This window comes from Gobio gobio, assembly GCF_949357685.1.
Source record: "Gobio gobio genome assembly, chromosome: 6".
Lineage (NCBI taxonomy): Eukaryota > Metazoa > Chordata > Actinopteri > Cypriniformes > Gobionidae > Gobio > Gobio gobio.
In genome coordinates, this window is record NC_137102.1 from 14,219,973 (window position 1) to 14,247,307 (window position 27,335).

General features: G+C 41.6%; 1 protein-coding gene across 2 annotated transcripts in view; it reads right to left on the minus strand.

Annotated features, from left to right (window-relative positions):
• The window catches only part of chd7 (chromodomain helicase DNA binding protein 7), a 65,745-nt gene that overhangs the window by 10,642 nt on the left and 27,768 nt on the right, over positions 1-27,335 (minus strand). For both annotated transcript variants that reach the window (XM_079819882.1, XM_079819883.1), the window contains 22 exons: positions 19,899-20,320; positions 13,632-13,767; positions 13,245-13,364; positions 13,090-13,155; positions 12,276-12,331; positions 11,905-12,019; positions 11,296-11,379; positions 10,968-11,105; positions 10,724-10,845; positions 10,352-10,595; positions 10,021-10,197; positions 7,740-7,883; positions 7,365-7,641; positions 7,035-7,245; positions 6,674-6,869; positions 6,285-6,452; positions 5,223-5,402; positions 4,674-4,784; positions 3,812-4,017; positions 2,457-2,656; positions 2,210-2,369; positions 336-425 (listed from right to left, as the gene is read on the minus strand). In XM_079819882.1, the coding sequence (XP_079676008.1) occupies positions 336-425; positions 2,210-2,369; positions 2,457-2,656; positions 3,812-4,017; positions 4,674-4,784; positions 5,223-5,402; positions 6,285-6,452; positions 6,674-6,869; positions 7,035-7,245; positions 7,365-7,641; positions 7,740-7,883; positions 10,021-10,197; positions 10,352-10,595; positions 10,724-10,845; positions 10,968-11,105; positions 11,296-11,379; positions 11,905-12,019; positions 12,276-12,331; positions 13,090-13,155; positions 13,245-13,364; positions 13,632-13,767; positions 19,899-20,320 (3,623 nt within the window). The remainder of the gene's footprint in view (positions 1-335; positions 426-2,209; positions 2,370-2,456; positions 2,657-3,811; positions 4,018-4,673; positions 4,785-5,222; positions 5,403-6,284; positions 6,453-6,673; positions 6,870-7,034; positions 7,246-7,364; positions 7,642-7,739; positions 7,884-10,020; positions 10,198-10,351; positions 10,596-10,723; positions 10,846-10,967; positions 11,106-11,295; positions 11,380-11,904; positions 12,020-12,275; positions 12,332-13,089; positions 13,156-13,244; positions 13,365-13,631; positions 13,768-19,898; positions 20,321-27,335) is intronic.

Here is a 27,335-nt window from a genome sequence, read left to right on the forward strand (position 1 = left end):
GCAAGCATTAGCAAGCCACATCTCATTTAGGCCCATTTCTCATCTTGTTTATTTAGGGCCAACCTGATTACGGCCAGAGATCTGAGCCACACGCTTATCTCACCCTGTGCACTTGCGTGCACATGCGAGCCCCTCGCAGTCATTAGAACTTCAGTCGAGTCCTTAAGATCATCAACATGGCGAGCACGTTTGCACATTATAAATGCATGCACATCTGGGTGGGGGTGTTGTCAGAAAGGGGGGGGGGGGGGGGGAGAGGAGGAGAAAGTGATGGAGGGAGAGGAAAGATAACAGCAGGCAGGATTCGGTGGAAGGGAATGGAGAGAGATGCCAACCTTGAATCGGTTCCCTCCAGGATTCTGTCTGCCTGGTCTCCGATGACTTCTTGTCGCAGATAGTACAGCATGCGGACCCGCAGCAGCACTCTGTCAGAGATAGAGCGAGCAAGAGAGGATAAAAAGGGCAGGAGAGAGAGAGAGAGAGAGAGAGAAAAAAAAAAACACAAGTTGGGGGTTAATGGAGTGCCACATAGATTGAAAGGAAGGAAAAGGGACAAAGGAAGGAGAGAAGGCAGAAAACAAAAGAGCGAGTAAGTTTGGCCAGCTCTGAGCTGTGCCAGCAGCAGTAGCAGCGGCAGCAGCAGCTCTTTGGCATGTGCCACGGCTCATCCATCATGCTGCCAGGGCTGATTAGCCACGCTGTGCGGCAGCCTCCACGCCTGACAGATGGCTGCACATAATCACCTCTGTGTGTGCCGCCTTTCACCCGCTTCCAACAGGTCTGCCTGGCACCTGGCCTGGCACCGCGCCGCTGCGCTTGGGGAGCCGCCTGTACCCACCCTCTCCCCCCCTCCCCCACACATACGCACTCCAGCACCTTCATCCTCTCGTTTTCATTTCCTTCCTAATGCTGTTAGGGAAGTTGGGGAGGTGCTAACGGGACGCCTCCAAAGTACAGAGGCAGAAGTTTGCGGTGCGGCGAGCAGATGGTTGGCGGTCTAAGCACCTCGCATTTATCGTCTCGTAACGTTTCCTCAGCTGTTGCTCTGTTCCCCTTCTCTGGATGCACATCAGAGCCAGCAGTGTAAACCTTGTTTTCCTTTCTCTCTCTCTCTCTCTCTCTCTCTCGCTCTCTTTGCTGTCACTGCCTAGCGTTAGGCAGGACACAACAATGCTGGCCTGGCAACAGAAATTATTTATCAAATGAAACCAGAGAGGCCTCGAAAAACAAAAGACGCAAGCCGGCGACACAGAGGGCATAATGGACATGTGGGGCGAGAGGCAAAATCATCATCATGTGCGGCCTGATGAGCTGAACGATGAATTATTGAGTGATCTTAAAATCTTTCATTTCAGTGATGAAAAAGATTCCCCTCAGCCCGTCGTTCATTATTTCAGTCATTTGGCAGAAGCCTTTGCCAGAAAGATGGGACTCTTTCTTTTGCCAGATTCTCTACAGCTGGCCATTTTTTTATCTGACATTCATTAGTCAAAGCTAAACTATGGAGGAGCCAAGCAACTTAATGAAACATCTGCACCACAAGGTAACAGCGCTAACTCACTTTTGGACATGTTCAGCTAAATTCACAAGTTTGCTACGATTACTTCTTTCAAGTTGAAAAGCTTTTCACAAGTCTTCAAATGCACCTGCTTCTGAGGATCTCAGACTTGGAAGTCAAAAAGGTTACTTTAGAAAAACTTATATAGATATTTCATGGCTAAATTTTACAAACATTGCTGGGAAATTTCATTCATATGTCATGTACAAATCTTTTGAATAGATCCAAATTATACATATTTGTTATGCTAATTCTATATTATACTAATTATACTTCAATCTTAAATTATACAATGTCTCCAAGACTCTCAAAGGGGTGACAAATCACGCTGACCTAGACTTTTTACTCCACAAGTACTTTAAAGTGCAACATATAGCCAATTAAATTTTAGAGTAGTGGAAAACAAGGGAGAAACTATTATGGATTAAATATTAGAATTTATCAGGGGTGACGAACGTCGGTCCTGGAGAGCCACAGTCCTGCTGAGTTTTGCTCCAACCCTGATAAAAGCTCACCTGCCTGTAGCTTTCTAGTAACTTCAGACCTTGCTTAGTTTGTTCAGGTGTTTGATTTGGGTTAAAAACCATAAACCTCGAAACAGATTTACATTATGTTTGCTGGAAGTTTCTGTAAAGGTGGGAAAATACATACTTGTTGCAGTGGTGTTTCAGGTGTCTCTTATAACTATCCTCTTGAAGGAGGATGTCAGGATTACAGTCAGCAAGCCAGTCAGCCTTTGGCATGTGAGTTTGAGCAGCCTGCGGCTTCCCCTTCTTCCCTTTACGGCCCCGGGGCACTGGAGCGGACAGTCCTGAAACCACAAAAATGCCATAATTTAACACAATAAGAGGTAAACGCAAGGTTAAAGAAGTGCAATTTAAAGGTTGTAGTGTCCTACCAGAGTGGTTGGTCAGTGTGCGGCTCTGGCCGTCCTCAGTAGGGGTTATGAGGTCCCAAATGAAGCTCTTGATGTTCTCGTCTCCACGGTAGTGGAGCAGGCAGTAGGCCAGGAGGGCTCGGCAGATGGTCTCTACGTCTCGCTCCCTCAATGGGCGCTTAAAGCGTCCATGGGACAGGATGTCACCCCAGCGGCCCCAGCTACGCACAACAGAAAAGTAGTTAGCCAAGGCTCTGTTCAAGCCTTTTTGAAGTTGTGTTCTGTTAAATTTTGTAAAGCAGCTTGAAAATGTCACCGACGAGACTAGTTAAACCAATTCAAAAACTGAATTTGTACTGTATGGGGGAAAAAAAAACCCATCACAGTGTCAAGACCATTTAAGAATAGTACTACTCTATGATCGTACCATTTCTCACAAACTGGAGAAGAGGGGAGGCACCACTGCCTTGCTGGCATGGTGCATGACCATGAGGAGACCCAATGCCCTTGTTATTTGATGGAGTACTCAAGCGCTCTCCAAGCACAGGCCTAAAGGGCTTTTTGGGAAGAGAGAGGGGGGAAGGTCTGCTCTGATTTCATATCCCTACACTGTTTTCCCCCCCCCAAAAAAAAAACACATCAGAAGAGACAAAGCTCTCAGACTTGATGGATCTAATTTGCCGTATAGCCCAGGGGTCTAGACACGTCTGACTGAAAAGGAAAAAAAAAAAGATACTGGTCAGACATGGTGCGTGCAGCCAACCATGATTAGTGCTGAGTGCACTGAGGCCTGGCGCTTAATTAACTGTGCGCGTTAGATAGCGCCGTGTCTGCCACTGCCCCGGGACAAGCAAGCGTGACAAACTCGGCCACTGCACTGGTGGGCTGTGAGCTACCAGATATTCTCATTCCAAATGGAAAACAAGACGAGACAAGGGGAATTTGGATGGGGATAAAACAAAGCTGGAAGCTGAATATCCTGTTTCATTGCACTGGGATGGACTTCATTCTAAAGCTGGTTTCTATGACGAGTTACGATTGAGGGAAATCTATTAATGAGGGACATGGACTAAAAAAGTTAGTTGACTGAAATAATTTTAACTTGCATGTTTCTGTGTGGGAAATGTGTGGGGATATTTTTCCCAGTGGGGGTGCTGTGTTGCCCCACAGGGTTATGTATAGTTGATTTTGAGCAAAAAGCATCTGCTAAATGGCAACTAATTATAGGGAAATCCCCCAGGGATTACTCAAGTGCAAGATGTTGATATAGCACAATTGTGTAGATTCTCAGACTAGCATAGTCTGCTAAAAAAAAGTACAAATGTGTTAAAACCAAAAACAATGCTTTAATATAACCATTTCCAGACTGCACTCACCCATACACCAGCAGGTTCTTCTCCACTCTAAAGCACTCACTGCGGGGGTACCCCTGGGCTCGGTCCTGGGGCCTCCGCGGTCTCTGAATGGGCTTGTCTTCGGAGTCACTCTCAAGTTCTGAATACTCCATCAAATCATCCTCCTTCATAGAACTGTAATGGCGAGTCTGCTTCCGGACCCGAGGAGTGTCAATCACTAGATTATTCTGACAAGAGATATGATCTGGGGTTAGAACACTCCCTCTCAAGTGTTTAAGACAACAGAAAAGGATTTGGTTTGTTCAGCACCATGATATAGGAGATTGCTAGATGGCAAGATGGAAGATCTATAAAAATCAAGGACATATGCAGAAAATGTGAATAAAGCACTTTTATTTAGACATGACATTTTTCTGCATGCAGATAAAATATACTTAGCGCCTACAATTCTCCTGAGTGCAAAGAAGAGTGGTATAATTACAGAAAATGCTTCCCGGCCAAGTTTAAACAATTTTGCCTTTGCTCAATTACGGCTACATTCCACGCATTGTTAGCCTGGGGAAATCAGCCTAATTAATTATGCCCAGATAGCATATTTATGAGGAGTGACACCACTTAAAGTGTGGTGGAAACCCCGATTTGAATTCACACCATCTTCAGTTATCAACTGTCAAACAGGATTATGAATATGATACCTGTCAAAAGCTGCTAATGCATGACCCTGGCATTAACGAAACAATGAATAATAGTCTGCTGTAAATGCTCCACACAGGATTACACAAGAGAGAGGTGCTACAGATTAGTGCCTTACTTCATGCAACATCTCCTGCAAGGCATTTCATAGTACAAGAGAGCTCCTTTCCTCCGTTAATTTGCATCTTACCCTGCCATTGATCACATCCAGGTCCAGCTCTGCTTTCTTTGCCCATTTCTGCCAGAAATCTGGGTCCTCCAGAGAAATGTCGGTTCTGTTCCCAGAGGCCACAAAACTTGCCTGGTAGGGGAAAAAAATGTATGCAAATAGTGAGATCAGAGACACTTACCCTTTAGGTTGCACTATTTTAAGAGCAAGATGAAATGGTAGTAAGCATATATACTGGTAATTACGCATTAACATTGATTGGTGGGTCAATTCTTTTGGTTAAAGGGATAGTTCAACCAAAAATGAAAATTCTGATATAATTTACTCAGTTAAGTTGTTCCAAACAATTTGAAATATTGTATACTATGGAAGTCAATTAAAGGCTTAGTATCTTCTTTTGTAATCAGCAGATCATAGAAAGTTATACAGGTTTGGAACAACTTAATGGTGAGTAAATGACGATAGAATTAAAATTTTTGGTTAAAACTACCCCTTTAATAATCAACTACCTCAGCCATGGTAAAAAAAAAAAAAAGGAAAAAAAAAGAGAACGATTTTAAATGTTATCACCTTAGCAAAAGTTGAGCCTTTGCCTTCTGATTCAATGGTAATGGTCTGTGTGCGTCTCTGCAAAATCTGATCAATGTCTTCTTCACAGAACTTGGATCCCTCGTCCTCCTCATCCATTAGAGCTCCATAAGCTCCTTTACGCAGGAGGTCCTCAATCTCCTTTTTAGAGAGCTGCTGAACCTAAAAAAAAAGAAGAAAGAAAATTAAACGAATGAATCAACTTAACAAAATACTAGGGGTGTAACATTACACTGTTATATATCAAGATATCGCAATAAAAAAAAAGTGTGACTATGTATTGATATAAACTGTATGATTTGTGATAGAGTTAGTTTTATCCAAAGCTCCGCCTACTGTATTTATAATGTATAAATTCACCCAAAAATGTAAATTCTGGTCATGTACTCGCCCTCATGTCATCTCAAAGCTAAGATTTTCATTCAACTTCCAAACATAAATGAAGTGTTTTTTTTATGAAACTAAAACTTACGTCAAAGGAATGGTAAAAATAAATAAATTGAGTCGTCTAATCCAAATCGTAGTCTTCTGGAAAGACTGGATGGCTTTATATGATGAACAGATTTAAAACAACATGCATACTGTAGTAAACACGGACGTTCAAATGCTTGCGTGACGTGAAAAAAACATGCGTGAGTAAATGCAGAATTACATTTTTTGAACTAACCATTTACAGTTTGGGAACTGTTATTTTGACATGCTTTTTATATTTGTGGTTCCTGGTAATACAATAATATTATTTTAATAAAAAAGTAATAATAAAAAACTATTTTGGCTTAAAATATCACGGTAGTATCGTATCGTGAGTTCAGTATAGCGATTTGTATTGAATTGTGACGTGCATCGTTACACCTCTACAAATACAGATCTCAATAAATGTACTGTTTTTCTCGAGGGTATTTTATGGAATAAGTCTCAGTGTACTGGAATCAGAGGTCTTTCCACTGACTGCCAACATGTGCAAAGTATGTTTGATTAATGAACCATCTGGAATACGGTTTCAGTGAAACACCACAAGATGGTGGCGCTGTGTGCAGTTCATACCCCGTTGGCAGCATTCTCCCTCCCGCTCATGGACTGAAGCACAGCCTTGTCCAGTCCTAACTTCAGACTGGCCTTGTCAAACATTTCTCTTTCGTATGAGTTTCTGGTGATTAGGCGGTAAATCTTCACAGCCTTGCTCTGTCCTATCCTGTGGCATCGAGCCTGTGCCTGAAGGCAAAAGCACAAAATGGTCACACACACCACCTCTAAAGACTCGCGCACACATCCTAGAAAACTGCTAAGGTTGCATAATGTAATAGAGCACTTCGAGCGGAGTTACTATTTGGAATGCAGCTTTAGGATTCTTGAAATAAAATGGTTTCCAATGAAGGTCCAGCACATTTTCACTTGCGGAGGCACACTACATGGTGTGAAACTACCATGCTTACCTGTAAGTCATTCTGAGGGTTCCAGTCAGAGTCAAATATAATGCATGTATCAGCTGCAGTTAAGTTAATACCCAGGCCTCCAGCCCTGGTGCACAGCAGGAACACAAAGCGGTCGGAGTCTGGTCGTGAGAAGCGGTCAATAGCTGCCTGGCGGAGATTTCCTCGAACTCTGCCATCTATACGCTCATATGGATACCTAGATTACAGGAAATGGAGCATACATCAACCAATAAAATATTTAGTTAATTTAATTTCGTAAGTATTTTCTGTTATTTCTATCCTGACATATGAGATTTCACATTAAATTAAAAAGTGTTTCTCTCTCAATTTATTGGCAGTGCTGTGGGCTCAGACATCCTACCGTCTCTGGATGAGGTAGTCCTCCAGGATGTCCAGACAGCGCACCATCTGGGAAAAAATGAGCACACGGTGACCCCCAGCCTTCAGTTTGGGGAGCAGCTTGTCGATCAGCACCAGTTTTCCTGCAGCCTGGATCATGGCCTGGAGGTGGAACTCCGGGTGGTCTAAGGGGTGACTCTCCCTGAACTCGCCCATTATCTTCTCCTCAGCTCCTACAGACAAGAGAAAAGAGTGAAATTTAAGTCTTGCTGACTGGAGAAATTATTATAAAGCTTAAACATAGACAATTTTATTTCACATGTAGAGTTTCACATCTGATATTGTTGCTCACCATTGATGAGGTAGGGGTGATTACAGCACTTTCTCAGCTCCATCATGGTGTTCAGCAAGTTGGGAACACTGGATGATCCTCCACTTCCGCTGCTGCTTCCTCCACTCTTGGCTAGGAAGGCAAAGTTCTTCTCCAAGATGGCCCGGTAGTATTTCTTCTGCACATTGGTCAGCTCCACTTCAATGATAGTCTCCTCTTTCGGTGCAAGATTCTTCTCTACATCCTCCTTCAGTCGGCGCAGCATCATGGGCTTCAGAATGCCCTGCAGCTTTTGCACCTGAAACAAGGAATTACATCCATTACAAAACATCCAGGCATCTCTGAAACCTTTAACACACTTAGCACAGTGGTTTAACAGGTGCTGCTATTCCATACCTGCTCTTCTGTTTTAAGATCTCCAAACTCCTGCATGAAGGTAGACTCTGAAGGAAACCTCTCTGGCTCCAGGAAATTAAGGAGACTGAAGAGCTCCTCCACTGTGTTTTGCAGTGGGGTCCCAGTCAGCAGGACTTTGTGTTCCTATGGAAGATAAAAGTCTTGTTAAGTTACAAAGAATGAATTCCTTTAAAATCTTTTCACCATGTTGACCAATAAGGGTGCTCCAATCAGGTTTTTTGGGGCTGATGACCAATTATGATCAGTGGAAGCAGTATTGGCCGTTACTGATCACAAATGCTCACCAAGCCGGTGAGGTTTATATTACCGTGTGTATTTGACCATTTAGACAAGAAACCAGAAGCCCAAAGTATACCTTGCTTATCTGCGATCCACTCAAGTCTTGGAGCGTGCGCACAGAAAGCAAGTCCTGCAGTTTAGCAACAGTAAACTGCATTATGACAATCACTGATGTAGCGGTTTTGGACGTTAAGTTTTGGCTTTTAGAAATGAAAAAGCGCAACGCTGTGAAAGAAAGAAATGCACTAAAATCATACAGCTCTAGTTTCTTGCTGTCATTGCAATATCTCCGCAAAAATGTTGCAAACTCCCAGACCGTTTAATGTAGTGAAGCAATTTTAGCTGTGCATTGTCGAGTCATCTGATCGGCCTATATAGAGAGCACCGATCAAACTGGCCAATAACGATCGGCACCGAATCCAGTGTTAATTTTGTAGGCAAATTTTTATTTAGTTTTAATCATAGTCTTTTGACTAAAATGTAATTTTGTTTTGAATTGTTTTAGTTTTTGTTGACTAAAATATAAGATCTAATGTAGATTTAGTCGACTAAAATCTAATGGGTTTAGTTCAATTGTAATGCATCAATTAAGCATTTCTCTCAAATTTCCAAACTCATTACAAGGCTCCACAGTGCGAGTGTTCACTCACATTTGTAACTAAAAACATGTGAGAACTGTAAAATGTACTTAGGTGCACAAGCGCGAATCAAATTTCTTAAATATCATAAAATGGTATAACAAATGTTCTGAACAGTATTTAAATGTTTCAAACAGCCATTCAGATTTTTGTATTCACAATGGTGTTCATCACAGAACCAAATACTTAAAGATTTAATAGGCTACATAGGAAAATAATATGCACTAGATATTGACTGAATTTTTTGATTCTTTAGCATTCTTCTGTAACACTTTACAATAAGGCTCAATTAGTTACCATTAGTTAATTCATTAGTTACTACAATACTTTAGAAGTATTTCTTATTGTCAGTTTGTTAGTTTCAACATTTAATAATACATTAAAATCAAAACATGAGCTAACAAACCAACAATGATCAGTTGTATTTAACTGACGTTACCAAAGAATAATTGTTCATTGTTAAAATGTTAATGCATTAACTAACATTAAACTAATGGAGACCTTACTGTAAATGGTTATTTATTGTTCTTTATAATTATTTTGCACTTTAATCTGAAACATTTGTTTACTTTATGCAATTGTGTATTGTATTAAAAAAATTATCAAACCTGTTATGGCATGACAGCACTTTTTTGCTAATTATTTAAATATCGTGATAATGCCAAATACCGTGATAAAAGCTTCAGCAATTATCTCAACATGAAAATTTGATACCGTCACATGCCTACTGATAACAGCTTATGACAACAGTCAAATTAAATATAGATTAATTCTCATTAAAGTTATAATAGTCAAGAGCAGCGAGTGATTTTCTCTAGATGTGTCAGCACACAAAACATTTCACACAGCACTCGAGTACCAAAATAATTTCTCTTTTGCATCATTTTGCGCTTGAATGCTTAAATTGGCAAGGCTTAAAACACATACAAATGATTAAGTTTCATAATGATCGGGACAGGGTCAGTACAGTCTTTCACGCTGGCTGCGGGCCATCAGGCAGTCCTTATTGTCGAGCCCTGACAGGTGAGTTTAAACGAGAATGCACGTGTTGGCGTCGGTAATACAGACGGACATTGTGTGAAGATGTGGAGAGGGTCAAAATAAAGGAGTCTCTTTAAAAAAAACCCCACCTGCATTGATTTTACACATTGCATCAATACATTGTATTGTTAGTCATTTGATCTATGTATCGATCCATATCGATTTTGTTATTGTATTGTTACACCCCTAATATTTACAGGTTTTCAGCACCATGGGAACTGCATCTAGTAAAAGCGAAAGCTATAGCTGCATTTACAGCAGGTTCTTTTCAGAAAAAAAAAAGTTTAGGTGGAAGCACTAACCATGTCCATCATCTTTAGGCCCTCCAGCAGCTTACAGTTCCTGTTCTTGAGTCTATGAGCCTCATCAATGATCACACAGCGCCATGGCACACTCCGTAGCTCAGGGCAGTCTGTTAGGATCATCTCAAATGTGGTGATGATTGCATGGAATTTGTAGGCTCCCTTTATCACACGACCCTGCAGGAATAGAGATTTTGGTTACGATGAAGTGCTCTTGAATGCACAACCTTATGTATAGAGTCCTGCAGAAATCTTGCAAAATATTAACATCAACAATTTCAATTATATAAAATGATCGCGCATATCAAATTACAAATTAAGCATTATGTACCTGTGTGTCTCTGTAGTTCATCTCATAAGCCTGAATAGTCTTTCGGCTTGCCTGGCTACCGTGATAGACCACTACGTTTAGCTCAGTCCATGTCCTGAACTCCCTTTCCCAGTTGGGAATGGTGGAAAGGGGTGCAATCACCAAGTAAGGACCATGGATTCCCTTCAGGTATATCTCATAGAGGAATGTGATGGACTGGATTGTTTTTCCAAGGCCCATTTCATCGGCTAAAATGCAGTTTCGTCTGAGAGCAGAAACAAAAAAGTGAGCTGCAATTCATGACATCCCTGCATTTAAATGGCATCAAAAATGCACTTCAGTCCTTGTATGAGTGAGCAGTGCAGCTGGACGGCTCGGTAATTGCATACATACGTGTTGTACCAGTTGAAGAGCAGCCAGTTGACTCCCTCCAGCTGGTATTCCCTGAGCGCATTGCCGTTTTTATATTCTCTGGAACACTCGGATTTCTGCCAGTCACTGGTGGGAGGTCGCTCCTGTTTCAAATAAAACAATTCCCGTTAGTGGTTTCCGTGCAACCGCAAGAACGTGGCCCTCTCCCCTCACTAGCTCAGCACTCCAAAGCAAAAATAAAGAGAGCTAGAGTGCCAGCTCTTACCACGCGCTTTGACTCTGGCTCACGCGCCATCACTCTCTCGAACTCCTCAATCTTCCCTTGGTCGATGTCAGCTTTTAACTCCCACGTGCTGTCCTCGTAGGCCAAAGAGCACCACTTTACCAGGTACAAAGTTACAGTCTGGAGGAACACAAAATCAACAACAGTTTTCCAAAAGAGGCTTCTCACATCTTTCTAAATGTTCTGGGGGTGGTCTGACTGACATCTTCATAGCTCTCGTAAGAGCTTTAATTAAGGTTTTCCATGTTGTTTTGAAAGACAGATGGTTTGAGAACTATTGAAGAGGATGGATGAGAGAGACAAGTCATACCTCTCCATTTTCATCAGTGCTTTCAGACACATCCAGAACCCTGTCCACCTCCACATAATCTGGGTTGAAGGGCTCATCATCCATCTGTCAATAAGAGTGTGATTGATTGGTTAGTTGGAGCACTGCAGAATGGCGGTTTCCCTTGCGCTTGAGCCGCAACTACTATGAGCCTCTAAATGAGAATATACCAGGTGGAATAATTTCAGAGCTTTCTGATGTGGGTGGCATAAATCTCGCTGGGAAAACCCCACCTGGTTTTGATAGAGTGAAAAGCCCTTTCGAATGGTAGTGTGGAGTTGCACACCAGAAATGAAAGTCTCAACATAAATTTCAAAGCAACTACTTGAATTACTTTAACTTGTGAATCAAACTCAGCAGAATGTGAAGGGAGATTGCGTGTAACTGAGATAAGGGCTTGAAGTGAGGCGTTTTATTGCCTTAGCATGCATGACATTGTTCGAAAAGCCACTATAATACCAGCACAATACACCACTGTTGAGCATACATACTGCCACCATTATCAGTGAGGGCCATAAAATGTGGGGGGGAAAACAGAATGGGAAAAAGACAAAATGGTGGATGACAAGGAAATGGAGGGCTGATGCTAACCTCAGTAAGGAAGTTGCTGAGAGCTTGCTTGGCCTTGAACCTCTTAACCTTCTGCTGGATTCTCTTATCCTTCTCCAGCTCTTCAATGTCTGCCCACCGACAATGTAGGTAGGAGCTGAAGAATAAAAATACAATAAAAAGTCATGGGTCAACTATCATTCAAAAATGTCAGATAAACAAGACCAAGAATGTTTAAGTAGGGAGTACAGTAACAAATCGTTTTCCTAAACAACGACTTAATAGGTGTATTGACAGGTCATGATCCATCTGCATGAGTAGTTTTAAACTTAGTTTAACTAAACATTCTCCAATTACTTTCATTATGCAAGGAAGCCACATTAGATGGAAGGCATGTTAGATCAGATACTTACAAGCCTTTGAATTTGACATAAAACTCCTCAACTTCCACCTCTTCACCAGATGACAACTGTAAAAAAAGCAAGAGGAATAACATTTCGTGATCAAAACATGTGTTTGTAACCTGTTTGGAGCCTTTAAATCACTAGTGTGCATAATTTCCACCCATCACAAGTGCAACTCATTTCCTGTGACAAATAACTCTGTTTTAGCATTGCTCTCAACTGTAATGCCCCAGGCCCTAAGCAGTATGACAACAGCAATCCTCCTCCTCCTATTCTCTTTCTCCAGCTAGTAGTACTCTGTGCGGCTGAGTCATGAATCACTTCAGCTCCTCTACCACACACAGCCCCATTCACAGGGAGCTGACCCAGGGCCTGGCTTCCTGCCAAAACCACAGCGCTACGGCAGACGCCAAACCTACCATTTCCTCGGGCGGGAGCCCATTTGCAGCTGCGCTACTAAAAGCCATGCACGGCGTATTATTTTTGGCCAGGCTTTGTTTTGTGGAGTGGTTTCAAAGAAGTAACATTGCACGCTGCCACGGCCCATCTAAGGGTCTGAGATTAAACACGCTGAGAGACAGTTTATTCTTACATGGCTTCATCTCAAAACCTTGCACCAGCTTTGCTCTGAACCGGCCACGGCCTTTACTGGATTAATACTACTACTGTCAGACCCAAGACAATATCAGCCCACTCAGGCATCTTCCTGGCAATCACAGGGCCTGGGGCAGGATTTGAGACAGCTGTTGGGTGTAATCTGCCCTTATCCAGCAGAGAGCAGCGGTTAAAGCTCATGTGAGAGGCTTTTGGTGGCTCAGCTCACCTCTTTCTTTCCAATGCGCATCCCCATGATCTTCTCCACCACAGGGCCCTCCGCATCTGGCAACTCCTACAGCACAAGGTGAAGGACAGTGTGAGAACATCCATCATGCATAAACAGTGGATTACATCAGCAGTTTTTCAACTCATGATATTGACCTGCTGCTCAGATGTTGGAGACTTTGGTCCTTGGGAATCATCTCCATCATCATCAGAAATTCTGAACTCCAGGTCCTCAGTATAGCGTTTCCTCTTTACCTGCCGGCTAGATCGCCTCTTCTGTAGTCAATAGACACAAAAAAAGACAACATCAAGTCTTTAATCTGATAAAGATTAGCAATAAACCAAATAAACCCGGCTATGACAATGTTTGTCAACAATGAGGTGCTGTTACTTGTGTTAAGTAGGATAAAAATCTTTAGATATCAGGTTTAGCCACAGAAAACCCCATATTGACCACTAGCAAAGAAAGCATTCAAACCTTTCTATAATAAGATAATAAGAACTTTGTGTTTATTAGATAGTGACATTTTTAACGATGTTTACCTGAACACCGTCATCTTCCTCCTCCTCCGGTGAATGTGGCGGTGTTTTATCCACATCAGATGTGACTGAGGGCTCTCTCTTGCGCTTTACCTCTTTCTTGGTGCTGTTACTGGACTCTAAGTCAGATTTTTTTGCGCTGTGGGTGAGCAGGGAGGTTTGGTTAATGTAACAGTCACACCAATAAACCACAGATTTGTCTGGTCAACTGTCAAACAATCACAGATAAGTTTTAGTTTAAAAAAACCAATAGCAAAACTCTGTTCATACCAGACCATAAACTTAAATGCTTTTCAACTTTAAAGTTTATTTTAATGCAGAATGTGCATATTTGTGCTGTTGTTTTTATTTTTAAAATCACCTGTTAGCTTTAACAGTTCAATTAAATGGTAAATGGATAAATAAGTGTTTGAAAGTAGTTTCAATTAAGAAGAGATGTACAATTGCAGAATAAATGACATGGATAACTGTACAAGAATTGAAAATTGCAGTTTAAAGCAGCTTTATATGGAGCATTTAAAATAACACCACTTCACGGGACACTGCTATTATATTGTCATGTAAACCTATATGAGCAACTTTAATGCAAGAAAGAAAAAGAAAACGATCTCAGGCTGTCCACACCTGTTTTTTCTGTAGTTCTTTTCAATTCTACCTTGTGTTCACAGAGAGACCAGAGGGGAAAAAAATAAAATAAAAAAAGGATAACACTTTAAGGCCCTTCCCCTCTTAAGTTCAGTTTCAGACACATAAAAGAGAGAATGAGAGAGGGAAGGCAAGAACTGGTTAACTCCACTTCCAGTTCAGAGTCGTACTCTCTCCCTGCCACAGATTACACAATGCCCTGGAGGCTCTTGCGCTCTCTCGCTCTGGGGCCCCCCTCTCTCTTTTCATTTGCACGCCAAGAGCAATCAAATCGCCCTGGTAACCGGCGGTCACGTGACCCGCACCTGTTCCTCTGGCTGGACGCCACTGGCTAAAGCCATCTGCTTGCCTCAGTTAGAGTCTCTCTCTCCAACACTCAAGCACCTGCAGCCGCACCGCTCTGTGGCTTTGGGTTTCATACTGTCACTGCTCAGCAAACACAGCCAGAAATAAGGAGAAAAAAAGGCACATACAAAAGGAAGAAAGAAAAAGGGATAAGGAGGAGAAAAAAAAAAACACGAGGGCAGGAAGAACACTCAGTTTAGGGGGAGGGATGCCAGGCTTCCTTTCGATGGCTGACCTTTAATGAATCAAAAGGCAAAGAGCTGCTATAGGACATACACTGAAGATCCAGTTGAACGGGCCAGTGGGGTGGGCCATGGCGCGTGTAGTCTGAGATGAACGGGCAGAGAGAGAGAGAGGCTAATTGCCATTAGAAGGGGGAGGATGCCGGCCCTGCTGCAGGTTTGTATGAGCCACACTGCTCCAGAGCTGACACTCGGGAGGAGGAGAGAGGGCCAGGGGGTTAATGGGACACCTGCCGTCGTCAGTGAGATGACTCATCTTCAGCTGGACCCCCGCACGGTGCTCTCTCTAACAGCAGCTGCTCTCACACACACACACACACAACTGTTTACCCTCAACAGCTCTTTTGCAGTGTCGCACAGGCGCAAATGTAAACACGCATACATAAACATGGAGATAAAAACGCAGAGAGCGAACATGCTAAGACAAGTTAACAACTGCAAATAATAACGTGCATCTGTGTCCTTCAAAGCAAGTAGGCCAATTAAGAACCAACAGACAAAAGGTCACTTTTTTTTTAAAGGGGGACAGGACCTAAAAAGGGGGAGAGAACCCAAACACACGCTGTTAGACAGTGCGCTAGCAAGTGAAATCAACAAAGGTGGTGCAATTAAAATCACGCTAAAACATGCCTGAATAAGGGGAGGGGAAATGCCTGAGTGCCGGACTGTGAGGGAGAACGTGTGGAAAGAGGATGTGAGTGGGTGAGTTGGGATATGTGAGAGAAGGAACACAAACTGTGCCGTGGAATGAGAGGAAAGATATGGGCTAGAAAGAGACTTGGCAGAAGGACTGCGAGCGTGTGATAATAGGTGGAAAAGGACAGTGTAGGCATGCAAGAGTGTAAAAATGTGTTAGGGGCCCAGGCGAGGATAAACACAGGAAGAGAGTCGGAGGGAAGGCAACGGTGTCGTGTCTTGTGCTCTCAGAGCAAGGTCATCCATGCTGTGGAGCCATTCAATTCCTCGGCATCACTGAGAAGGCTGGTGCATTACCGAGCGTGCAACGGTGCACAAAAAAGAAACACGTTCTGCGTTACTCAGACTTGTGTTTCATTGTACTTCTACAAAAATAAAGCAACATACATCTTAAGGTAGTTAAATTGCCAAGAGACTATTCAAGCTACCTTTTTAGCATTCTTAAAGACATTTCAAAGTGGAGGGTTTTTAATGCGCACAGTGTGGGGGCTGGCTCTTTGTTTTAAATGAGGGAGGCTTTGATGGAAGTGGGTAACACCGGTGATGTCTTCCCTCTTGCTTGTCCCCCCAGTGGCTGCGCATTTAGCGTTCGGCACACTTCTCAAATCCATTCACTGCACTGCCTTACTCGCTCACTCTTTTGAGGCGGTGGCCTGTCTGATCACCAAAGCAGCAAACCCAAGTATTCACAAGAACTGAAAACTCCCAAGCTCTGGTGGGACAGGCCAGCCAGTCTTACAAAGATAAAATAAACAGGAAGGACAAAGTTGGATGCTTGGTCCTTTCCTTCTGTTGTGCCATCCACCTCTCTGCACTGTCTTTGAGGTTCAGTCACACAGAATTAAACTTTTTTCCCCCACTGGAGCCTGGAGGGAAGACAAGGTGGAGCGCTTGTTTGAGGACAAATAAGCAAGCAGTCTGGCGTAAAGGTGATGTAGTCAGACTCACAAGCAAACAGGCATGCTGGTCCCGCAAGCAAAGAGCTTTGAGTACACACATTGCAGCACTTCCTATGCAACCGCGACTGTTGTGGTTTTTGTATGTGAGCGCACAGGATGTAGCTAAGATAATCTGCGAAAAAGAAAGAGAGACTCTGCTTCTACATGAAATTTTAAAAGAAAAGGGCTGACGGAACTGCCCACCCAGGTTAGGTGGTTATGCAGTTAGAAAAAAAACCCCACCAACTAAAATGGGGGCTTTGCTGTAGTTGCTTGGGAACCTGCCAATAAATTGAAGGTGAGAGGTGTGTATTTGCAATGCAAAACAGTCTTCTCGTGGGGGGAAAGAGCCACATGCAATGCAGCACTGAGGAGGGATCTTTCTGAAGTGTTTGATGGCTGTGTGTATATGGAAAACAAACCTGGGTACACAGACGCTCATATTTTACTCTGGGTGCGGCCTGAGAATGACTATTTATAGTTGGTCTTGTATCTGTTGCCGTTCTTATCTGACAAAGAAAGTACAAGACTTTTAAATGTCCAACCTAGTGTCATTGCACTCGACTTGCATGATCGAAACTAGTAACTAAAAGGAAAACATAAAAAGAGCTGATAAGACGAACAACAAACAAATGATGGGGGAAGGGAAATGAATGACATACTCCCATCAAATGTGAGATGTGCTATATGTAGCCCACTTTTTGAGAAATGGGGCCACACAGTTTAAAAATTATCCACAGGGACTCGCCAATGCCACACATCCAGCACTGTAGCAGATTTGGTCAAATTCAGGCCGGCATGATTAATGAGACAGCATTGTGGACTAACTAGCATTAGGTGCCATTTTGAATGGAGACATTCCCCCTCCCCTTTTCCTTTTTCACAAACACACACTCTTTCATCCCTCCTCCCCCTTCAGATGACCTACTGCTCTGGCACTGTGCTGCAGATGCGCTTGCTTTGGCCCGGCCCTTTTCCTCTGGATGAAAGGGACGCGGCGGTGGAGTGACGGGCTTTGGGTAGGCGAGGGGAGGAGGAGGTTAAGGGGGAAGGCTGACATTCCTCAGTCGGATCATGTTACTACCTCATCTAGAGAAAAAAAATGGCCATATAACCTTGCTGCTCTACATATTCATGATGGATGCATTTTTTCTTTCTTTTTAGAGGGGGATGGAAATGGGGGGTGTCAAAAGAAAAAAAAGGTGGTGGCATCATTTAAAATGTGATGAGCACTAGGAGTGTAACGGTTCAAATTCAAAATGGTTCGGTTTTCATAACACTTTCGGTATGGTTCAGTATTTGCTATGTTCATGGTCAAAGAAAAATAAAGAAAATAAGAAAAAATAATCAAACTACAAGCAACAGCACAAATACATTAGAGCAAATATACAAAAAAATAAACAGTGCTTTTGAGGTTATTTAGGCATCTAACAGAAGTTTTCAGCTACAGAAATTTAATAAAGTAATCAAATGTAAAATAACATTGCATATAATCTTCACTATATAAATTAAATAAAGCTTCATCATTATTAAAGTTACAAAAGCTATTCAGTCAAGAGCATTGGGTGATTTACGTGTCTTTTGTTGTTTGATTAACATTAAAAAACAGCAGGAATATTAGGCTTTTAAGACAACGGTTACAGTACACGGAGACTGTAACAGTTGAGAAGGACGGTGCATGTGTAATGTTCACTTAAGACATAACCTACTATGTTTACATAGTTTACTAAGTTTACATAGTGTGACTGTTTTGTCAACGTATTGTGATTATCAATGATGTTGTAACGTATTGGGAAGCCAGAATGCGTATCTTTCGACAGTAGCTGAACTCTGTTTGTCTGTTTTACACATTGTTATTTTCAACAAACCATATTATAGATGTCACCAAATTGAAGATGAACCGCGATGCAAGTGCGCGCCGAACCGTGGGTGGAGGACGGTAAAGTTATATTTTTTACAGAGGCGTTACACCCCTAATGAGCACCGTGATTGTTAACTGTATCCAGAAGAGAGATGGATATGAAGTGGATATACATGATAGTTTGCTGTTTTAGGCAGTGGTTATTAACATATAAACTGACTCTTGACAGAACAAATGACCAGCAAAGATGACCGTACCTCTTCACAGACCTCTGGAATGAAGTTCAGGTAACCAAAAGCAAAAAGGCTGAAGTCTTTTAAAATCCATAGAAAATATCAAGTTCCTTGAGTCACAAAAGTGTAATAAAACAGAACACCACCCCTGACGCTTCTGAACTGACTGAACTCTGATATAGCACTATCAGCTTGTACCAGACCTAGAGAACAATGCGCATATGATTTTTTGACTCCATCTACATACAATAAAGATAAGCAAAGTTTAGCACTAATCAAGAATGTGTTGATCTGGGTTTTATTTTATTTTTATAATTGAGTTGTGTTGCAGAACTTTATTTTAACCACAGATGAACAAATCATGGATTAGAATTCTAACCCGCGATTAAAACCTATTTGCGATTAATTTTCTCTGCCATTGTAATTAAAAAGCAACAACGTTAATATTCCATTTCCTCCATTATTGACCACCAGAAACACCCTCTCTGACATAAGTAGCTCTTGTAGATAAAGGAAATAAACTTGTCAGCTGTCTTCATAAACTGCTACGTAAAGATCAAGCAAGCAAGGAAAACATAGCAGCAGCACGAGCAGATTTCATAAGGAGGAAAATATGGAGTAATTAATGGAGTAATATAGCAGAATAAAGTATGACAAAACAGAGATTAAAAAAAAGCAACTGGCATGATTTGCAGTGTGACTATATTCGCTCTTGACAGTGCCGCCCCAGCAGCCACGCGTGGAGAAACGAGAGGTGCGGAAGCGATCATTGGTGCTCACCTCCTCATCACCGCTGCCGTTAAATGCTAAATATATTCTTTTTTCTTTGTCCGACACAGAGGTGCACCGAGATGAGTGACGGATCCGCATAGCAAGTGTAAGCTTACAGGCTGCCACAACCCTCACAACTCTGACAGCTCAATGCGCTTTATTTTTCAATTTTATTTGTAATAAACACCTCTCTGAGACCTGACGACACACCCCACTTTTTCTGTCTTTGTTCAAACAGCCACATTTTAACTGTAGGTGCACTTTATTTTATTTAAACCTCCTCACCTGTAAGTTTAAAGTTAATACCTAATTGAGATTTAAATCGTAGTTTAAAGTTATGGAGCAACAGGATCAAAATGATGGTTTAAAATGTAAACCTGCTTATTTTAAACAAGGTTTAAAATTTGATGCAACAGAATTATATAAACCTTGATTTAACCTACATTTAAGATTAATCCTTATTGGTACAACCCACCCTAGATGTTTTTTTCCCTAGATGTTCAAGGTGAACGCTACAGGAAGCTAAAAATGTTCCATACCTGGGCTTTTTGGAGCTCTTAGGCTTCGGGGTGGCAGTCTTCACTTTTTTTTCCTTCGGTTCCTTGGGTTCTTTGGGTGTCTTGGGAGTCTTCGGGGTTTTGGGAGTCTTGGGCTCTTTCGGTTCCTTGGGCTCCTTCTCCTTTGGCTTCTTTTTGCTCTTCTTTTCGACGACAGACTGTTCCATGGGAGTCATAAGACTTTCTCCCTGGTTAATCAGAGCAGCCGCCTCTCCACCAGCTTCACCACTGATGTCATTACCCTCCTGGCCTTCATTTACCTTGGCTTTCTTCTTTTTCTTCTTTTTTGGCTTGAGCTCGCTCTCCGTCTGCTGTATGTCACAGCTGGCTGGTTGGAGGTTTGGGCCCGAGGCAGGTGCCTTACTGGAAGTGATCATCTCCAGGGAAGGGTCTGATGGAGAATGCTGATGACGGGGGAGAGAAACAGGGAGATCTGTTAGTACCAAGAATTAAGTAATCTATATAAAAAAAATAAAAATCAAAGCAGACACAGAATTAGGGGACTTCATTCTTGCATTTCTGCATCTCACAGGCACAAAGAAGCTGAACAAAGCTCATGGCATCACTGCATCATTACATCAACTCTAGAATGGATCATCAAGATCCATTCTAAGTGGTAAAAATGTCATCTCTTCAGACAAGCTAGAATATTGGGGGGGGGGACGGGGGACGGAAAAAAACATCTTAACATTTTTATGTACTCAAACAGCTGCCCCTGCTGCTGTTGGCCCTTAAGGCATGCCATGTTACTTGATCTGATTCCCTTTGCTCCCATTAGGGCCAGTGCTAGTTGTAGCTCAGCAGAATCAATGCAGCAATGGTTTTGCCTTTCTCCTTGCAGTTATCTCTGTTCCCCTCTCCATTCATGGCAAAGAAAGACTGACAGGAAACATGTTGGCAGCTGTGCTAAGCGTCCAGCTTCTCAGAGTCCCTGCAGCAGATGGGACTGAGGCATTATGACACTAATAAATTATTTCCATACTTCATAAATGCCTCGGTTTTTAAACATCAGCAAATTTAATGCAATATGCAACAGCTTTCTAAAGGCATACACAAAAAACTGCCCTGGTGAAAATGGTTTCCATCCAGGCAAATCAGGGAGATTGTGTTTTCTTTATAAAGCCATGTGTTGATTCTAGTCTTGAGTTATTGCATTCCATGCACTCCGCTTTAAAACAAAAGACTTCGTAAACCACATCACTGTGGTGATGAAATGCATATTTCCTGTAAACAACGGCATGAGAAATAAGGGTGCACCGTGCATGCCAAACAGTGGCAAGGTCACAGAAAATGCCCAATACCCAGTCCAACGGTGGTCATTAGAGCAGCTGGAACAGTGAGTGTTCTGCTGGCACTTTAACGGATAAATGTCTCTCTTCCTGCCAAGCCCCCCCCAATAATCAATTGCATGAATGACAATAGGCCTACCACATGCACGCTCTGCATTTCTAATTTGACAGCAGCAGTCCAGAATACAATATGTTCAATATAGGATTTCATCTCTCGGAGGGGAAGACTGACGTGTCAGTTAATCTAGCAGGCAAAGTGCTCACTCGAAGAGCTAAATACTCCCTGAAGGAGCACTGCGCTCCGGCTCAGCACCGCAGGCTTTTTGCAGGGCGAACCCATGAGTTAACACCCAATTCATCTGATGAAAAGCTGGCTCCCAGACACAGAGCCTAACCCTAGCTAAACTTTATCTTCAAGATTCATTACTTACTGCTGCTGAACTTCAGTCTGCTACTGGCTCGGAGCAAGTCTAATGAGGTACAAATTTATGGCACTGAAACACCTAGATACTGTAAGCTACTTACTAACAGCCAACTACCCCAAATACCCCCCCAGAATAAAAGCACTTGAGGATGCCAAAGTATAGCAAAGGCTTTCCTATCTCATTGTCAAACAAGTTCAAAAAACTTTGAGGCTGTAATAAAATATAAAAATTGGCAACAAAAAGATACCTGACACATCAGGACTTAAGACAAAGACCAAAAAGCGGTCCAAACCGAGACACTAGAACATTTATACACTTGCCATTTTGTGTCGCAACTTCCTTTTACAACATTTAGTTTGCGCAAATTAAAAGAGCAGTAAGTGCAACCATACAACCGTACATTCCTGACTACATAAGCGGAATATTTAGTACTGCTCTGCTTGCATCTGATCCAGAGAGAGTGTGACACCACTAAGATGGCTGGCAGCTGCTGTCAGCAGAGTCTCAAGAGGCTAGCACCTTGTATGAACTGTTAAACAGGAAAAAAGAATCATAAACATGGCTGTTCACTCACCACACAGGGATTTAAGCCCTGGCTAGGGTTGTCATGGTAAAGGAATTTGCCTTTGCAGTGATGATGTGTGGCTCAATATCACGATATGAGACGGTCGCGATATTACGCTGCCATATAAGCAAGCTTGTTGGGCCATTATATTTATAACCGTTAGATCCGATTCTCAAATCTGTATCAGCACTGGCACATCTCTGTTTGAGCGAGTCATCATTAAATCAGCCATAATACACTTAAAATGCTGACTCATTTATGAATGAAACAATGCATTAAAATTAACTGAGTGCCACTTCACAATGCTCAATTGACAACCGGTTCGTCACCTGGGTAATGCTGAAGCTGATGCTTCACTTCATAGAGATCAATGGCACTGATTCAGAGTATTGAACAGTGCTGACAGCAGTCATGGGAAGTCCCTTTAAATGGTGAAAGGATACTACGACAAAGATATCGCTTTTAACTTCTAACAAATGTTGGCAAACGCATTTTTTTTCCACAAATATATGACTTGACTTGAAGGACAGACACGTAAATCACACATGCTCAGTTCCCTTGTCGTTGTCTGCTCGCTCTCTGTTGTGTGTTTGGAGTGGAGCTGCCTGAGTTAATGTAATTAAGTTAATGTAAACAAACATGCATGTAAACATGCACTGGGCAATATACAGTCTCAAATTTATTGAGGACATGTCTATATTGTGCGACAAGTCGATAGAGTAATTATCATGACAGGCCTAGCCACGACAAAACATCTCATGCATTTCCATCAACACTTCTATTTTAGTTCTTAAAGCCCAGTGTGATGCTGTGAACACTTGCGCTTGGTACCAGTTTGACTGGAGCCACAATGAAGAGTCTGTTCCCTAAGATGAAGCACTGCTCTACTTAAAAGGTCACACTCTTATTCCTCATCAAACCTCTCAATATCCCGTGAGAGACACAGCTCTGGCGTTTAATAGTGTGAGGTGAGCACTATGGAAGGATATCGTGGACAATTTTCAAAAGGAATTGCAAATGGTATTTGCAATTGCGTTTTCAATTTGTGGACGCATAATATGTGACACAATCCAAACGCAATTGCAAATCGCGCATTACCATTTGCATTTTCGTTTAGGCAAACGCACAATGACTGCCAAATTTCAAATGGAAAAGCAAAGTCTGTTTGCAATTGCATTTCCAATGTCTTGCAAGTTATGACCCTGCCATTTTGGAATAGCAATAGCAAATCACCTATTTGCTCTTTTATTTCCTTCGTGTCCTGCCACAACCTGCACAAAATTCAAATGGAATCGCAATCCTCTTTGCGTTTGCATTTCCGATGCCTAACACAGTCAACTGTCAATCAGGCTTGAGGGCGGGGTTTATTGATGTAGTCGGAAAGTAGGCCACGCCCTCAAGTGGTGGAAAACGGGGGATTTGGCTATTTTTGTAATAAAAAACAAGTTTAAACTCTTTAGTTCAAACAAAGTCAAAATGCAGAACTGATTGTATGTTCACCTGCAACCAGAAAAAAAAAACAGCAAATAAGAAAAGTGACATGACTGCATTCGGTAGGCTATAGCCTATATCAGACGAATATCATCATATTGCACCCGACACAGTAAATTATCATGATAAGTTAAAATCAGAAAATCTATAGAAACTTGACATGATGTGAGTTGTGTGTTGTCCATACGATTCTGTGCTCAAGAGCCAAGCGATCAAAAAAGAAAAGAAAACTACATTAGTGACATTCAATCGCAGTTCATGTTCGTTTCGTAGCCTACCTCCTCTGATGATCTGATTTTCTTCTTCATTTCATTTTATTCAACATTATTATTTTCATCATATGTAGCCTATTCCTATTCATTGAACTATATTTGTATCTTTATTTTGACATTTAACAGATTTGACAGAACAGCTCAACAACAGAACCTGGATTCACACAAATTTTCACGCACCTGCAGCGTTTCTGACAACAGAGAAAAACTGAAATAATATATAATAAAGTAATATAAATAAAAAGCATAAAATAAATAAATACTAAATAGCCTATTTCTCACTTATTCTAAATAATTAATACATTAAGATGACAAAACGAAAAACTACTAAATCAGATTGAATCTTATAAAGAACCGGCATTTTTTTTCTCATCAGATTAATTTAAAATGTTTCACTTTGAGGTCCGGTTATAAATGTATGTGTGTGCAGTGCACGCACACAGTGCTTACATCTACTGTGTTTATGTGAATACTCGACTTGGCATTTTGATATAGCCTATTTCTGTGTTTATTTGGCCGTTTGGGCACGCTTGTCCGTGTTGCGCTCGGAACACGCGCACAGCATCCTGTCAGTAATTCAGTTGTCTTTCGTGACTTATCGCGCTTTTATTATTTATTTTCGTCAACTGAAATCTACACGGATTATCATAAATACAACACATTTATTTATCACAAGGATCTCCGCGGCAAAACCGAAAGTACCAGCTGGTGAAATCTTTCAAAATGTCTTTTTGCCCCAGGTTCAATAAAAGGATAGGCCTATTTCAAAAGATTATAGGCCTATATTATATATTGAACTGATTTTTAAACCGAATTTAGCATATTTTGCTTTAACCATGCAGCAAAAAAATTAAATAAAAATAAAAACCTTAAAAAAATAAATAAATAAATATATATACACATTTTAAACCGTTTAACTGTATATTAATCTGTCAAAATTCTTACTTTTGGTCAACGGTTAAAGCATCCCTATCTTAATTGCTTCTTGACAATTTGCTTGCAACCAGAGCAGTCTTCTTTTGGTTTCTTTTTGTTTGGTTGGCAGTTGATAAATAGTCTATTTCCAGGTATTTGGCTTTATTTGAAGTGCAAAAAACTACACAGTAGTTTTATGACTTTTTTGTTGTTTTTGCTAAATAGAGTCAAGTCAAGTCAAGTCAACTTTATTTATATAGCGCTTTTAACAATGTAGATTGTTTCAAAGCAGCTTTACAGTGTTAAACAGGAAAATAATGCATCATAATTTTATTCAGCTGTATAGCCATTCTGGAAAAATTTCAAGTATCATACAGTGACAGTGTGGGCTTTAGATTAATAATTTGATCAGTAATTTAGTTTAAATGGTTAATTTAGTTTATTATTTAGATGTATTTCGATGTTTAGTTGAAAAATTTAGTGTCCCCAACTGAGCACGCCAAGCCAGAGGCAACAATAGACACATTGGATATTTCTCCCCATGTTCTTAGGAATGAATAATGATGAAAAAGTCCTTGGTTTTCCACCACTTGAGGGCGTGGCCTACTTTCCGACTACATCAATAAACCCCGCCCTCAAGCCTGATTGACAGTTGACTGTGTTAGGCATCGGAAATGCAAACGCAAAGAGGATTGCGATTCCATTTGAATTTTGTGCAGGTTGTGGCAGGACACGAAGGAAATGAAAGAGCAAATAGGTGATTTTCTATTGCTATTCCAAAATGGCAGGGTCATAACTTGCAAGACATTGGAAATGCAATTGCAAACAGACTTTGCTTTTCCATTTGAAATTTGGCAGTCATTGTGCGTTTGCGTAAACGAAAATGCAAATGGTAATGAGCGATTTGCAATTGCTTTTGGATTGTGTCACATATTATGCGTCCACAAATTGAAAACGCAATTGCAAATACCATTTGCAATTCCTTTTGAAAATTGTCCGCGATATCCTTCCATAGAGCACAGTGCTGTTAAAGCAGTGCAATAGGGGGACTATGTATATTTGATAACATGAAACATTCAGCAAAATAAAAAAATAAGGGAACATCATATCTGACTCACTTCATACAAACCTCAACAGGAAAGGACAAAGTATAGGAGGAACAAAACAGCGGACTTGAACTATTGGTTATGAATGCAATTTATATTTCTGACCTAATATTTTACAACCACCATTGTAGGTTTCAGAAATGAGAAGGTTACCTGATATCAATAAAAGTAACATGGTCTCAGCTGGTCTAAAACAGATTCAAAGGCGATGCAAAAAAAAGTAGTGACATCCTTTCTTTTGTATTGTGTACATTGAGTAAAATGGATTAGCAAAAAAGACAAAAATGTAGGGCAGGGACTTTATGTAATAGTTGTTGATTGGAAAGAGGCAGATCTGATAGAGTTTGCAGTCATTTGAAAGAAATAAGCAGGGTTTAACTTGACTAAATGTTTGGTCTGACATGCATCAAAAGAGAAGTCAGTCGTTTCAGCATCTAGTTATGATATTTTGAACTATGAGGTTAAGAGTTTTTTTTTTTTTAGATTAATCACACCAAAAAACACACCATATTAGAAAGAAAACCTTAGGATCAAATGTCTTTAGGCAACTCATGATCCAGACATGAATTTCATCTAGGTCACAAGTGATGTGGATGAATTAATACTGACTGATCTTAAATGTCAAACAAAACTTTAATATTAGCACACAACCAGACACCATCACTGAGATCAAGCCATGGCTGTCAATTGTGGTACGAGTGAGAAAGAGACACAAAAATGCTATGTGCAGGATGCGTACGCTGGAATAACAGCAGCCATTGTGCGTGAATGGGTCACTAGAGAAAGAGGCTTTCAGAGCAAAACAAGCTAATGGTATCAGAAGCACGTGACACTGGCTCCCTCCTCCACCCTCCCAACAGGACGCATCCTGCTGTACGCCATTAACTCACGCATGAGTCCTCCGAGACAGGCAAAGCAAACAGAGAGAGCAGTGCGTGTGAGAGAGAGAGAGAGAGAGAGAGAGAGAGAGAGAGAGAGAGAGAGAGAGGAGAGAGAGAGAGAGAGAGAGAGAGAGAGAGAGAGAGAGAGAGAGAGAGAGAGAGAGAGAGAGAGAGAGAGAGAGAGAGAGAGAGAGAGAGAGAGAGAGAGAGATGAGAGAGGAGAGAGAGAAGAGAGAGAGAGAGAGAGAGAGAGCGAGAGAGAGAGAAATGATGCAGACAGAGCGAGCAAGAGGGGAACGGAAGGAGTGCAGACGGGGGAGGAGAGTGATGCTTACTGCGAGCAGGAAGGGAGCGTTTCCCCTTCAGAGTGGGAAGGGGGGAGGGGTAGGGGGTTAGGAGATTAGCACTGTGGCGCCTGTGTCTTGGGGAGGGCCAGGATATGCAGCGCGGAGGAAACAAACAGCTGTAAAAATCC